This window comes from Helianthus annuus, unplaced genomic scaffold (assembly GCF_002127325.2).
Source record: "Helianthus annuus cultivar XRQ/B unplaced genomic scaffold, HanXRQr2.0-SUNRISE HanXRQChr00c021, whole genome shotgun sequence".
NCBI lineage: Eukaryota > Viridiplantae > Streptophyta > Magnoliopsida > Asterales > Asteraceae > Helianthus > Helianthus annuus.
This window is the reverse complement of record NW_023395537.1, coordinates 12,638-26,460: the sequence shown is the minus strand read 5'-3', so window position 1 is coordinate 26,460 and position 13,823 is coordinate 12,638. Positions and strand designations below refer to the sequence as shown.

General features: G+C 36.3%; 1 protein-coding gene and 1 pseudogene across 1 annotated transcript; one reads left to right on the top strand and one right to left on the bottom strand.

Moving 5' to 3' along the window:
- The first annotated feature begins 8,790 nt into the window (after positions 1-8,790).
- Positions 8,791-10,359, top strand: LOC110941284 (gibberellin 3-beta-dioxygenase 1). Its single transcript, XM_022182906.2, has 2 exons — positions 8,791-9,291; positions 9,593-10,359. The coding sequence occupies exons 1-2, from the start codon at positions 8,858-8,860 to the stop codon at positions 10,209-10,211; spliced, it is 1,053 nt and encodes a 350-aa protein (XP_022038598.1). The 5' UTR covers positions 8,791-8,857; the 3' UTR covers positions 10,212-10,359.
- Positions 10,360-12,693: 2,334 nt separating this feature from the next.
- On the bottom strand, positions 12,694-13,580 carry LOC110941285 (annotated as a pseudogene).
- Between the last annotated feature and the right edge of the window lie 243 nt (positions 13,581-13,823).

Here is a 13,823-nt window from a genome sequence, read left to right as displayed (position 1 = left end):
TTGAGGTTGGATTGGATGGAAAAAGCTGTAGATGATGAACAGAGTGTTCAAGAATCAGAAACTCTGCTCTGATACCATGTTGACAGCTATAGAGAATAGACTTTGTAATTGGTTTGAACTGTGTTGAAAAACTTAACTTAGGGTTACATAAGAGGGGTGTTTATATAGAACACTATGTTACACATTTAGCCCCTAAACTATGACATATTGCTCACTTTCCGACACCATTGTGTTTTACGTTATGTCCATTTTGTAATACGCAACTGAGTTTTCAATTTTTATTTTATTTTTTTGAAAAGTATAACAATATGGTATTAATCATAATAAAGATAAAAGGACATTCGACTAGAGGGGATTGCATGTGACTTACATGTCTATGTTTATAGGCATGTAACTTGCATGTGCATGTTTTTTTTCTTCTCTTAGACAAAATTATCTTTCTCACTTGGTTCCTCATTGGACACTTGTAACTTCTTACCCTTCTTATTTTTAAACCTCTTTGTATTTGAACTATAAGTCAACCCGTAAAATTAAAAATAAATGAAATCTTAAAATTTTCCTATAATTTGGTATTTGGTATGGGAAAGAGAATAGAGACTTGGTGCTGATCGCTCTCAGAAAACACTTAACTAACTCATGGTGAAAACTTAATTCTTATTAGTCCCTCGATCCACGTTTTTTAATTGCTGTACATAATCTTGAATAAGCCGCGTAGGAGCATTTTATCATACATAGTCATTTTTTTATCGTTCTCGTCTAATGACCGTGTTATCCAAAATGGTATGTATGGTCTTCTCATGGTAACTTAGTTAATGGATGGCTGGTTTCTTAAAGATGCAAAAGCCATTAAAAGTTTACAAGGGTGAAGATTTTTTGGAAAACAACAAAAATATAAAAGGTATAAAAACTAAAGAGTAATAAAAAAGTTTGAAGATCAAGCTTAATCCATAGTATATGAAGCATTTTGGTAAACATCTGATGGATTTCATATACAAGTACCATCATACAATCTAAAAACCGGAATGAACCTATTTAAAGTTTTTCCATAAACTAATTCCTAAAGGTTATAATTCTTTATTATAATATTTCATGGGCCTTTACCATCAAGACTTCGCCCTGGTGGGTTGCTGTCATGAAGTGATTGAAGAATTTTGTAAACAAACAGAATAAATGTTGGTGTTTAAACAATTTGATAAGGCATGATAGGGTTTCCTACTAGATCTTGGAGTTGGACTTATGGATGACATCTACACTAATATTTATTTGTCCGTGAGTCTGAAGACTCAGTAAATACCATCTATCGTTTAGTCCAAGACCAATCTGTAAAGATGACTACTTCATGTTCAAACACTTTAATTAAAGATCGAATATCTATCCTTATTGTATAAGGAAGAATGTACTGTTGAGTTGTGAAGACAAATGAAGTTTTGAGTTGTTAAGACATGAAATTTTGAGTTGTTAAGACAAATTAAGTATGGAGTTTTAAGGGAGGTGGGGGTGGCAACGTTATAGTTACGTGACACCCGTTTTCAACGCGTGGAAAACAAAAATTCCCACCGCCAGTCATTTGTTCAACGAGTGATAGCAGCCAGTGATGGATTTCCGTTATTTTTTTCACGCGTGAAAAATGATGGATGTGAGGGGGTGTGGGGGTTTATTGTTAGGTGTTGTGAGTGATGACCATTGCCACTAAAAACGGATGTGAGTGATAGAATAGTGGCTGATGACATGGCAGGAGTTGATTGGATGCTTGTGAGTGATAGAATTCTATCACTAGTGACCACACCCACCCCCCTAAGTATGAAGCATGGTATTTTAGTTGTGTTTTATATTTCATTTCTATAAGAGCATTCAATCCATCAAATTATACATACATTCCACTAAAAAACAACTCCTATATCAATATATTTTCACTAAAAACAAATACTTTTTCTCTCTCCTTTTCAATTAAATAATATTATCATTACATTTTTCTCTCTCCTTCACTCACAACCACTCTCAGTATATATTAAAAAAATTATAGTGGGTGAACAGTGTCCCCTCAAATATACAGATGAACAGTAACATTTTCTCTCTCCTCCACTCACAACCACTTTTTATACCCTTTATAATATAAAAACTCCCCCTCACATATTTTGATGGATAGAATGTGAATGCTCTAATACATTGCATTGTGTTTTAAATTGTTATTTTTTGTGTTTTTTTTGGCAAAACAACCCAAAACATCATGACTAAGTCCAAAACATGATGCCTACATATCAATTTTTTGTGTCTTCTCACATTTAACAGGATCTTTAGCAGCGATGGAAAGTCGCAAGCATTGCTTCGATTTCTTGTAGTAAGAGTGCTACTTTCTTTCAACGATGGAACCGGCCGTGCAATCACAACAATAGTACGTCATCTTAGCAATTTCCTTTACTTGTCATTGATTTATGTGCTCAGTCTCTGCACTCATATACTGCCATGTGGCATGGAGTTAGTGTTAGTTGTAGTCTAGAGTGACAACTGAGTATAAATACAAATCTCAGTTATGTAATTTATGGGAGTGAAGCCAAGAAAGCTCACCCCTAGGATAGGAGGAATCTCCAAAGGAACCTGTGATGCCGAAAAGAGGAAAAAGACATCATCCGGGGTCTTATATATGTGGGATGTTGGTGCATATGGAAGGCGAGATATGAAAAGTTGTTCTCCAACGGGAAGGGAGATAGTGAGGAGATCTTCGGGGAGGCTAGATCTTTAGGTTTTTTTTTGTTAAAAAACAGATCGAAAATTGGTAGTTTAGAGTGGAAAGAATGGTGTAAATACTCATTGTATATGTTGTAAGTTGTGGTTGGGCTGTTTTTTGTTGCGGGCCTGGTGCCGGTTTTTTAATAAAATTTACCTTTCAAAAAAAATATATATTGGTGATGCACATCTTTTCTCTCTCTCTAGTTTTTACAAATTATCAACGGTAATATAATCACAACAATTAGGATCAAAAGTATCATAAGTATATATTGGTAGAGGATCCTGTAAAAAGTGCTCAAAGTGTGAGAAGTGTATTATAACACTATATATAATACTATATAGCACCATATAAACACCGTATAACAATATGTAACACCATATAATACCATATAACACTATGTAACACTATATATCATTATATAACAAATATAACACTATAGGTTGTCTGATAGCATGTCTATGATAGATGTATAGTGTTATATTTGTTATATAATGATATATAGTATTACATAGTGTTATATGGTATTATATGGTGTTACATATTGTTATACGATGTTTATATGGTGTTATATAGTATTATATATAGTGTTATAATACACTTCTCACACTTCTCACACTTTAGGCCCTTTTTACACTATCCTTACCCAGTATATATTACTTGTTTTTTATTTTACGATATGATTTTTTTTTATAAATTTCAGAAAAACATAAGGTTACATCAAAAAAGGGATAATACTGGGTTCCTTTAGGATAAGTGGATAACTTATCCTAGAGGTATATTGTCTAATTGGTCATCAGCAACATGTCAAAAGTCCAAACTAAATCTTGGTCTGTCAGATGTGGGTGGACTTTTGGATTAGTGGACACAAGATGGAGGGGGTTCCTAAAGAAAGAACAAAGAAACAGTTAGATGAAGTACTAGGAGTCAAGTAGGGGACAAAAGATAAAGTAGAATTCAAAACTACTTCTATGAAATGTCTAATTGTCATTAGCAACGTGTTAGCGGTCCAAATTAAGGGCAAGAATGATGATCTATCTATCGGATGTCGACTTGTGGTTTAGGGGACATAAGATGGAGGGGGTTCCTAAAGAAAGAACAAAGAAACAAGTAGATGAAGTAAGAGTCAAGTAGGTGCTGTATTAAAGGGGATAGTTATGAGCCCACAAATGGGTTTTGGACAAAATGACACAATTCTAATTAGCCTTACAATACCAAATGATACAGAGGTGTTTCTGCTTCAAGACAAGACAAGGTCACGTGAACAAGAGAGATAGACTCTCGTTTCTTACTTTGAAATGTTATAAAGGGACAACCTGGTCCTTTCTATTTTTAACCTCCTATCATCCTAAATTATGTTTTACCCTTACAACTCTCAAAATATGTCGCTAAAACTAATATTTGTTGCTGACACTGCAAGTAATCCAGTTCTATTTAATCCAAAGATAAATGATATCAAGAAAATATTTTTTTAGAGCATAATGTCAAAGTATATCTAGAAAATCGACAACTTCAACAAAATTAATCAAAACCAGGGGTAGCCTGTGATTTCCGACCGGGCGGACCTAAAAATTTCTATAAAACCGGTATATACCCAAAAATCTCTATACGAACACTACATACACTCCACTAATGAGCGTAAAAATCGGGGTCGGCCGCCCCCTCCCGCCCCTTAAAAGCTTCGCCCATGAAAACTGGGGTCAAAGAACTTTCTAGTCCTTAGAGTTTGTTTAACTTTTGTTATAGAATTTAGAGTAAATTCCTTTTATTATTCTTTGAGATTTGATGATTTTAACTATTTGACTCCAAACCCAAACCTGATTTTTCAATTTGTAACCGTTTGAGTCCAATCTACTAACGTTATCCACCAAGTCTGTTAACTTGAAGGGTATTTCAGTCATTTACTAGTTTTATTATAATATATATTAATATTTTATGTATTTTATTATTATATATAATATAGAAACATACATTCATAACACAAACCTCACACGCATAACCACCACCACCATCCTCCACCACCACCACACCTTACCACTAGACCCCATTGCAAACACCAGCACCACCCCACCCCACCGCACCACTAGATCACCCCATCGCATCACTACACCACCCCACTGTCATGTGAAATAATGCAAAAACCAGTAGTTTCACTAGTGCTTGGATCTGAAGTGTCATTTAAGGCTTCTAGATAGGGCTGTAAACGAACCGAACGTTCAGCGAACAGTTCGTGAACCGTTCGGCGGGAAGTTCATTTATGTTCGTTCGTTTAATAAACGAACGAACATGAACAAGAAATTTCATTCGATTAGTTAAATGAACGAACATGAACAGAGGTCTCGTTCGTTCGATTGTGTTCGTGAACGTTCGGTAAGGTGTTCGTGAACGTGTTCGTGAACATTCGTTGATTTGCATTCGTTTATCTTCGTATGTTTGTGTTTTAATTGAAGATCTTTGTGCTTTCTTATAGTTTATTTGTACTTTTTATATTATTAAACTTTTATTTATTTTATTTCCCTAACAATTAAAATAGGAAACCTGCTTTCACCTTGTTTATGCATCATTTCCCTTTCATTTCTCATTATTTACATCCACGAATACGATCGACGTCCGTTCCACAATAAGGGATTCAAGTTCGAGTGCTACTCTCTGGGCCATCCATCTTTATCCTTGGTCGCGTTCGTCAAATTTATTTGTGTTCGTTTGTGTTCGTGAACCGTTCACGAACACGTTCATTTCCTTAATGAACGAACACGAACATAAAATCTCGTTCGGTAAGTATTCATGAACCGTTTGTGAACACATTTATTTCCTTAACGAACGACCACGAACAAGGCCTTGTTCGTGTTCGTTCGGTTCGTTTACAGCCCTAAGAGCAACTAGTGCAAGATTCATGTGACCTTGGTCAAGTCCAATTATGCTAAAATGTTCATCACTCAAATCCTTAGGTAGACTACTCAAATGAACAAAGCTTTGAATGAAAAAGCTTTGCTGATTAGTTTCTAGTGCAAGTGAACCGGTAATTGGTATATGAGCAGGGGATTGAGTTTGTATACTTGAAGGAGATTGGACATGTGCTTATCACATATGAATATGAATTTTGAGTAGGTCCATGTGCAAAATGGGATGTAGACTGTGTGTTAGGATCAAGGGTATTTTGGGAAAAAAATTGATGTGCATTTTGAAAGTTTGAATACTGACTAGCAGTTGATTAATTCATTTGATTAAGATAAGTCACACTTGAGAAAGAGGTTTGTGTAAGATTTTTGCACTCCCTAGTAAATGATCTAATCTATGAAACTTATAACATTCAACTCTTGATTTATCTTTCTCAAATTTACCCTTACCCTCCAATCCAGGAAATCTCCAACCAATTTTATTATAGAACTTGTTTGATTTAATACTCAAAATTGCAAGTTGGTCTAGGAGATCAAATTCTTCCTGTTCAATTGGGTCTGTGGGTTTTTACTCATACATCATCAAAGCATAATTCTAATTTCCAACAGTAGTTATATCAATAAAGTGATCATAACTATGTTCATTTACTATGTTGGATGATAATGACTCATCTTTACTCATCAGAGTTGTGTTACCATATGTGTAATCATCAGCAGTGATGACATCAACTTTTGTTTTTGGTCAAGCTCTCTCATATAAGTGAGTAGTTTTCCATGAAGTTGTGTCAGAGTCATCTCCTTAGACCCAATAGCGTTCTCAACACATAAGCAGTTGTATCCTACTTGTTAGGACGAGATCTTGTAAATCTGTGACTCGGAGAAGAATTCGTATAAGTTTGATCTGCGGTTAAACAGCTCAAACTTTTGAGTCATAGATTCTCCCTTTTATATGAGTGAATGTTTCATACTGTTGATTCGTTATTTCCCCAATGTTCTCTTGAACCTCATTTATACCACTAAATTGTTCATTCAGAGCACCCACAACTACTTGTCATTCTCAAAGTGGAGGAATCCGGCATAGATTTTGTTGGGTAAGGCAATTGCCAGTATCCCTAATGCCTTAGCATCGAGCTCCAACTTTTGGAAATCTAGCTCTGAGTAATCAGCAGGTTTCTTAGGAATATTAAATATGGTATTTCGGTACTCGGAAGAGAGGGAACACAAGGGTCATATACCACTGATCTCCAGCAACCTGGGTTCTGCTGGGACAATGGTGACCCATCCTTCGTTGCTATATCTTGAATTCATGAAGAACGAACATTGAAGCTTGTTTGCCGATCCGGTATTGTGAGGATCATGAGTGATTAACATCTCTCTAAATTATCTTGAGATTTAACTCAAAATACATAGTATTAGAAGCAAATTAATGATTTGATTGGTCTAATTCTTCTCAATGTCCTTTGTCACTCAATCAGTTATCAATTTGAGCGAGTTTATCTTTTGAATCAATGGTGAAGTCAATTCAGTGAAACATTCTCTGATACCAATTGTTGGATCTGAGAGAGTTTGATGTGTGTGTTTTTGCTTAAATCGTTTAAATAGATATGAAAATTTAAGAAAAAACGGTTAATACAAACACATCATCATCAACATAGTTGGATTTGGGAATCGTTGCATAATAATTTCATTCAAAATCTTTACAATACAATCAAAGGTACACAATGTACTCCCCTCATAAGGTGATCTCTCTCTCACTGAGTTCTTATGCCTTTTTGGCTCTTAGTGTTACTATTATAATGAATACAAAGAACTATATATATGAGGAGAGAACTATTGGTGACGTCACCATGAAAGCGACCCCTAACAACTCATTAAATGATGTAACTTTCAGTAGTTAGTAAAACTGCTGGATTGTTACATTGTTACATTGAACTACTGCTTCTATTGATGTAGTGAAAACAAACGGATTTCTAAACTGCTAGTGAGAACCAGCACTTCTAGGAATCTAGTCATTCTAGTCTTTGACTTGTTGACTTGATCTTCTAGTTTTCAGTCTTGACTTTTGTTGACTTAACTATTGACTGATTGACCAGCACACTAAAAATCCAGCACTTATACTTTTGTTCTCTGTTCTTGGAGGCAGCAGTTCTATTCCAATAGTTTAGGTAGTTGTTTTGGGAAGCCTTTAAGGAGATACTTCTGAACCAAAGACTATACTTCAACTTATTCCATCAGGCAGAGAAGATAGTTCCTTTAGGTTTTGGCTTTCATCATCAATAGATCTTATATAACCCAACAAAAGTTCTATTTAAGAACTAGATGTTTTCTCTATGAAAAGAAAGTGAAATTTGATCCTGAAACTAGAAGATTACTGTATATATGGGGTTGAACCACCACAAATATTCAATTGGTGGTTATTCGGTCAGGAGCATAATCGCGGGTAGTTACAGCGGTAACCGCTACCTAAATGCATATGCTATTGCACTACAAAGGAGCTACCGAGCAATAACAACTTTGTCGATACCAAAATTCAAAGTCCTACCAAGGTACTAGATTGGTACCAAATTAATGTACCATGTTGCTAATAAAGTACAAGTTGCTACCAAGCTCTATGTCAATGATATTTTTCTTCCCCCTTGAACCTTGGGTTCTTTAGTTCCTAGAATTACAATAGCCTTAAACAAGAGTGTACTCTACACATCTTTACTTGCACCAATGTATGTTTTAATTTTTCATTTGGTCTACAAGTTAATGCATTTACCAACAATAGTGACCATAATTGATCTTATATACCAAAAAGGAAAAAGAAAAAAAAACTATGTTCGTCTTGTTCCATGTAGTAATTGTGTCGGTACCAAATATGATTTCTAGTTATTTGAAATATTGAAAACTCTGGTAAATTCAGTCCGCATATCACAACACGTAAAGTGTTGATAATACACGTTGCTTCATTATATTTTAGACAAACCCAAAATACACTGTTGTATTAAACAATTGTTGGATAAAATGTTAATTTAATAATATATATCACGAGAGGAATTGTTTGGATTATTATTTATAAAATACAAGAGGATTGTTATCATTATACCCCACCAGTTTTGTTGCTTTTAGCCCATATCCCTTTATATATAGTACACGCAGCACATTTAATTCACCACATCTCTTCATTCTCCCCATTACAAGTGTTCATTGATTAATATCACTACAATATCCACACAAAACTATCACCCTACCCATGACCAATCAGAATCTTTTAGACTTGAACTCCTTGCAAGAATTGCCAGAATCACATGCATGGTTATCACTAGATAACTCACCTTCTTGTGGATCATCGAGTCCTGATCAAGTGCCTGTGATCAACCTCAATGATCCAAACGCCATGAAACTTGTTGGCCATGCATGCAAAACTTGGGGTGTCTTCCAAGTCACCAACCATGGCGTCCCTACAAATCTACTTGAAGAAATGGAGGATGCTGGTAGAAAATTGTTTGCACTTCCTATTCAGCAAAAGCTACAAGCTGCTCGAGCTCCAAATGGCGTTTCTGGCTATGGAGTAGCGAGAATATCATCGTTCTTCCCGAAACTCATGTGGTCTGAGGGGTTCACCATCGTCGGATCGCCGTATGAACATGCTCATAAACTCTGGCCCAACTATTATACTCAATTTTGGTAAGGATTAACCCTTGTGTTTTTTTATGCATACATTAAAATTTGCATGCATGAGCACAACTACATGGGTCCGTGACGTAACCAAAACTTTAAGTCCGGGTTCTTATTCTCTACCGGTTACAACTAAGGGTCCAACTCATATTTTTCTTAAAATGAAACTAAGATTTTATATATAAAAAATCTAATAAATTATGGTGACCCGGGTAGCAAACCCTCTTGGCCCCCTTGGTTCCGTCCCTGGTCACGGTGGCCAGATACTTTAGTCAAAAGAAATTAATTTTTTGTCATTGATATTTTGCAGTGATGTGGTTGAAGAGTATAAAAAAGAGATGAACAAATTAGCTCAAAGACTCATGTTGTTGATGTTGGGATCATTGGGTGTCACAATGGATGATGTAAAATGGGCTAGCATACAAGGACCAACACCGGCTTTGCAACTTAATTCGTACCCAGCTTGTCCAGATCCAGACCGAGCCATGGGTCTAGCGGCTCACACCGATTCGACCCTTTTGACCATCCTTCACCAAAGCAACACAAGTGGACTCCAGGCTCATAAAGAAGGAACAGGTTGGGTCACAATCCCACCTATGCACCGTGCACTTGTTGTCAATGTAGGGGACCTCCTTCACATATTGTCCAACGGGCTGTACACAAGTGTACTGCACCGAGCCATGGTAAACAGAACCCAACACCGGTTCTCAGTGGCCTATCTTTATGGGCCACCATCTAATATTCAGATCTCACCTCTATCGAAACTAACAGACAAAGTTCACCCTCCCCTTTACCGACCAGTTACATGGAGCGAGTATCTTGGTGCTAAGGCAAAACACTTCAACAAGGCGTTGTCTACCGTCCGTTTATGTGCACCTCTAAATGGATTTGTCGATGCAACCGATCACAACGGTGTACAAGTTGGTTGAATAAATATTGAAACAACTGTTTTTGGATTTTTTTGTCAATAATTTGAGGATAACGTTTGTATGAAAATAGAGAGCATAAAGAAACAAACAACTGTTTTTGGAATTTTGTCATGATATAAAATAAATACTGAAAGGGTCCATACTTAAAGTATCAAGGTAAACGACACATAGCCGACACATTAATTTGTGCCCCGAATAAGAAGGAAGATCCTCCTCCAAAGAAAGATAAATCTGGTTAAATCATTGAATCTAATACATTGAGTCCGGGATCTTACTGGGTGTAGTTTCTCTATCTCCAGAGATAGAGTCTGGGTCTCACAGGGTGTGATCTCTCTATCACCAGAGATAAGAGTCCAAGATTTCAGTTTCACTGGGTGTAGTCTCTCTCTCTCTCCCTCATGTGATAGAGGAAAGCCGGAAAAGGTTTTCCCTTATCTCACCCTCCTCAAACCCTGCTATGAGTGGAATTTTAACGAATGCGTTTGTTTGTCATCGAGTCTCATACATGAGGAAAGATGCTTGAAATTAACATCATCGGCAATTCCAATTTGAAAGCAATCAAAATCTGAAACCTCCAAAATAGAAAAGATTTGAAGTAGGAGCAAGTTGACCCTTAAAAGAATGTGAGGTCATGGTTGTATGTTTGCATTTGTCTATTTCTTACATATTAGCCACATAAATGAGGTGTTTTTTGTCACTTCGTATAAAGACCCCACATGCATATGTCCTTACTCTTAGCCAATAGCAACAAGTATCTTCCCTCCTCAAGGGAAAGTGTTAGTTTTTATAGTTTGGTTCCATACCATTCAAGTTTCACGAGAAATCAATCAGTTTCATAGGACTTAAGGATATGTCATCAATTAGAAGATCTAGTTATTCAAGGGTATATAAATTTGTGAACATGCATAGATTAATTTTGTCTTAAATTGAATTTCTACATTTAAAAATGTGGAAACCTTAGGGCAGGGGTGGTCATCACTCACCACTCACTCATCACTCACAACATCCAATCAAGTTCCGTCAAGTCATCAACTATTATTTCATCACTCACAACTTTTTTTAGTGAAATTGGTCATCACTCACAACACCCAACAATAAACCCTCATGTTTCCTCACAATTTCCATTTTTCACGGGGTGATAATTTCCACGCGTTATAACTATCACTCGTGATAGAGTATGATGGCGGTGGTGTTCGTGATAGTTTCACGAGTGATGAGTGATCCATCACTCACCACCCCTCCTGCCCTTAGAGAGTTAGAGGTGTGAACAACTTGCATAATTCTTCAAAAATATTAATACGAAAAAAAAACCCATAAGATCTCAAAGTTTCTAATATTCACCATTGAATGGTGAATAATTTTCAATCTTCAAAATATTAATACGAAAAAAAAAAAACCATAAGATCTCAAAGTTTCTAATATTCATCATTGATTGGTGAAAAATTTTCAATCTTCATTAATCATTATTTTACCCATTTATATGCATATTGTTCCTCTTATATAAGGCGGCTCCTTTTCCCTTTGAAGTTCAAGAACCAAATGGGTTTGTTTTGTCCATCCAAAGCGTTATCTCATCTTGATATGCATAACCAATTATGAAAGGATGGTATCAATGAAGGGGGGAAAAGCATTAGTTTTTAGGGTTTGGTTTCGTCAAGTGGGTTATTTTTTATTAAAATATATTACAAAAATTTATAATTACGATAATCTCGTTATTTGTAGCAAATACTATAGTACAATACCGGTTACAAAACTAAATAAACAGAATATATAAAATACAATGTTACATACCAAACTTGATTCAAGCCACTTCACATGTAGGTGCTCCACCATACATTTAGAAACATCCTATACTCGAGTCTTCACCATGTTGAGTTTTCAACCTTGCTTCATGATAGCAACGCAGATCAACACACTAAAAAGTTGACGGTTTTGATTGAGGATCGTTAGACACGGAGCTCTTAAAACAGATTTATGCCTCCTCACAAGAGCAACGCGTCTGTTTATACAATGCAACAACCGAAGCAGTAGTTGTACTAGCGGAGATGGCTCTCGCGCCAGAGATGATGGTGTTCTGGTGCTCTTGTTTTGTGAAAAAATATTGAGTTGCAAAGGATTTTTTGAGATTACTCCTCTCAAGTTCCTAAAATTTGGAGAGTCAAAAAGTGTGTAATTCTCTGGTCCCTTAGTATAAACTACCAAGTTAATACATATATATATAGTGAGGTTCATTGGTGAATACTAAAAAAGTGAGAAATCGAGGAACACTCTTAAAAATTTAACTTAACATGTTAAAAATCATTTTTTTTTAATTTTTTTGGCACTTCTCCTTAGAAATACTTGTAGAAGCATTTTTAGTAAAAAAAAATCAAAAACTAAAAATATTAAAAAACAGTTAAAAAAAAGGCTAAAAATTTTTTTTACAAAAAGTTAATTTTTTTATTCGAATAGTTTCTACCCATTTTTATAAGGAAAAGCGCTGAATTTTTTTTTTTTTTGAGTAAACTGCTATTTTGGTCCCTGTGGTTTGGGCAGTTTTGCCATTTTAGTCCAAATCTTAAACTTTTTAAATCCGGATCCCTATGGTTTGCATTTTGTTGCCATTTTAATCCAAAACTCAAAATGTCTCATTTTTTACTGTTTTAAGGCCCCCTTTTTGTCTTTATCTGCAGGGGTAGCTTGGTCCATTTAATTTTCATTAAACCAATTCATTTATTAAAAAATGGTTCTCACCATCGGAAGCCTACCGTCGGCTTGCATTCTCACCATTGCAACGTCCGCCGGATTCCCGACGGCGGCGCCGATGCCGCCGGCGAGCAGTCCGTCGGTGATTTTCTGAGTTAACGGAAAAGTTCCGGTGGCTTCATCAATCCATTTGTTACGAAAAATCTCGTAAAGTCCCATTCTGGTAGTGGAATACAACGTCTGACGGAGAACGGTGGCGGATATGCAGGAGAACAAGGCGGAGACGCCTTCGGTTTGGTAGATCTTCAAACCGACAGAAACCGGTCCAGATTTAGCTACACTGGCCACCTGCGGCGGCGCGTGAGGCATTGTGACTGTGGATCCAACGCCGTTGTAGGCGAAAGCAGGGCGGAGGCTAGGGTTTGAAACAGGAACAACAGCTGCAGATTCGCCTTGTAACTACATACGGACTTTGATGAGATTGAGAGGGTGAGTGGAACATCCGGCCACAATGGAGACGATTCCACCTTCAACAAATCCTTTAGCTCCCATATTAAAGAATCAACAAAGAATGAAAGAATTAGTGTGGAAGAGACTAAGAGGAGGAGGACCAGTTAGGGGTGAGGTCGCTGGACACAAGGAGATGAGAATGAAGCTGAAAAGCTATGGAAGAAGAATGGGGAACGTATGGTCTGCGATAAGGGGTATTTATATTTGGGGTTTTTTTTTAACAAATGAATTGATATAATGAAAATTAAATGGACCAAACTACCCCTGCAGATAAAGACAAAAAAGGGGGCCTTAAAACAGTAAAAAATGAGACATTTTGAGTTTTGGACTAAAATGGCAACAAAATGCACACCACAGGGACCCAGATTTAAAAAGTTTGAGATTTGGACTAAAATGGCAAAACTGCCCAAACCACAG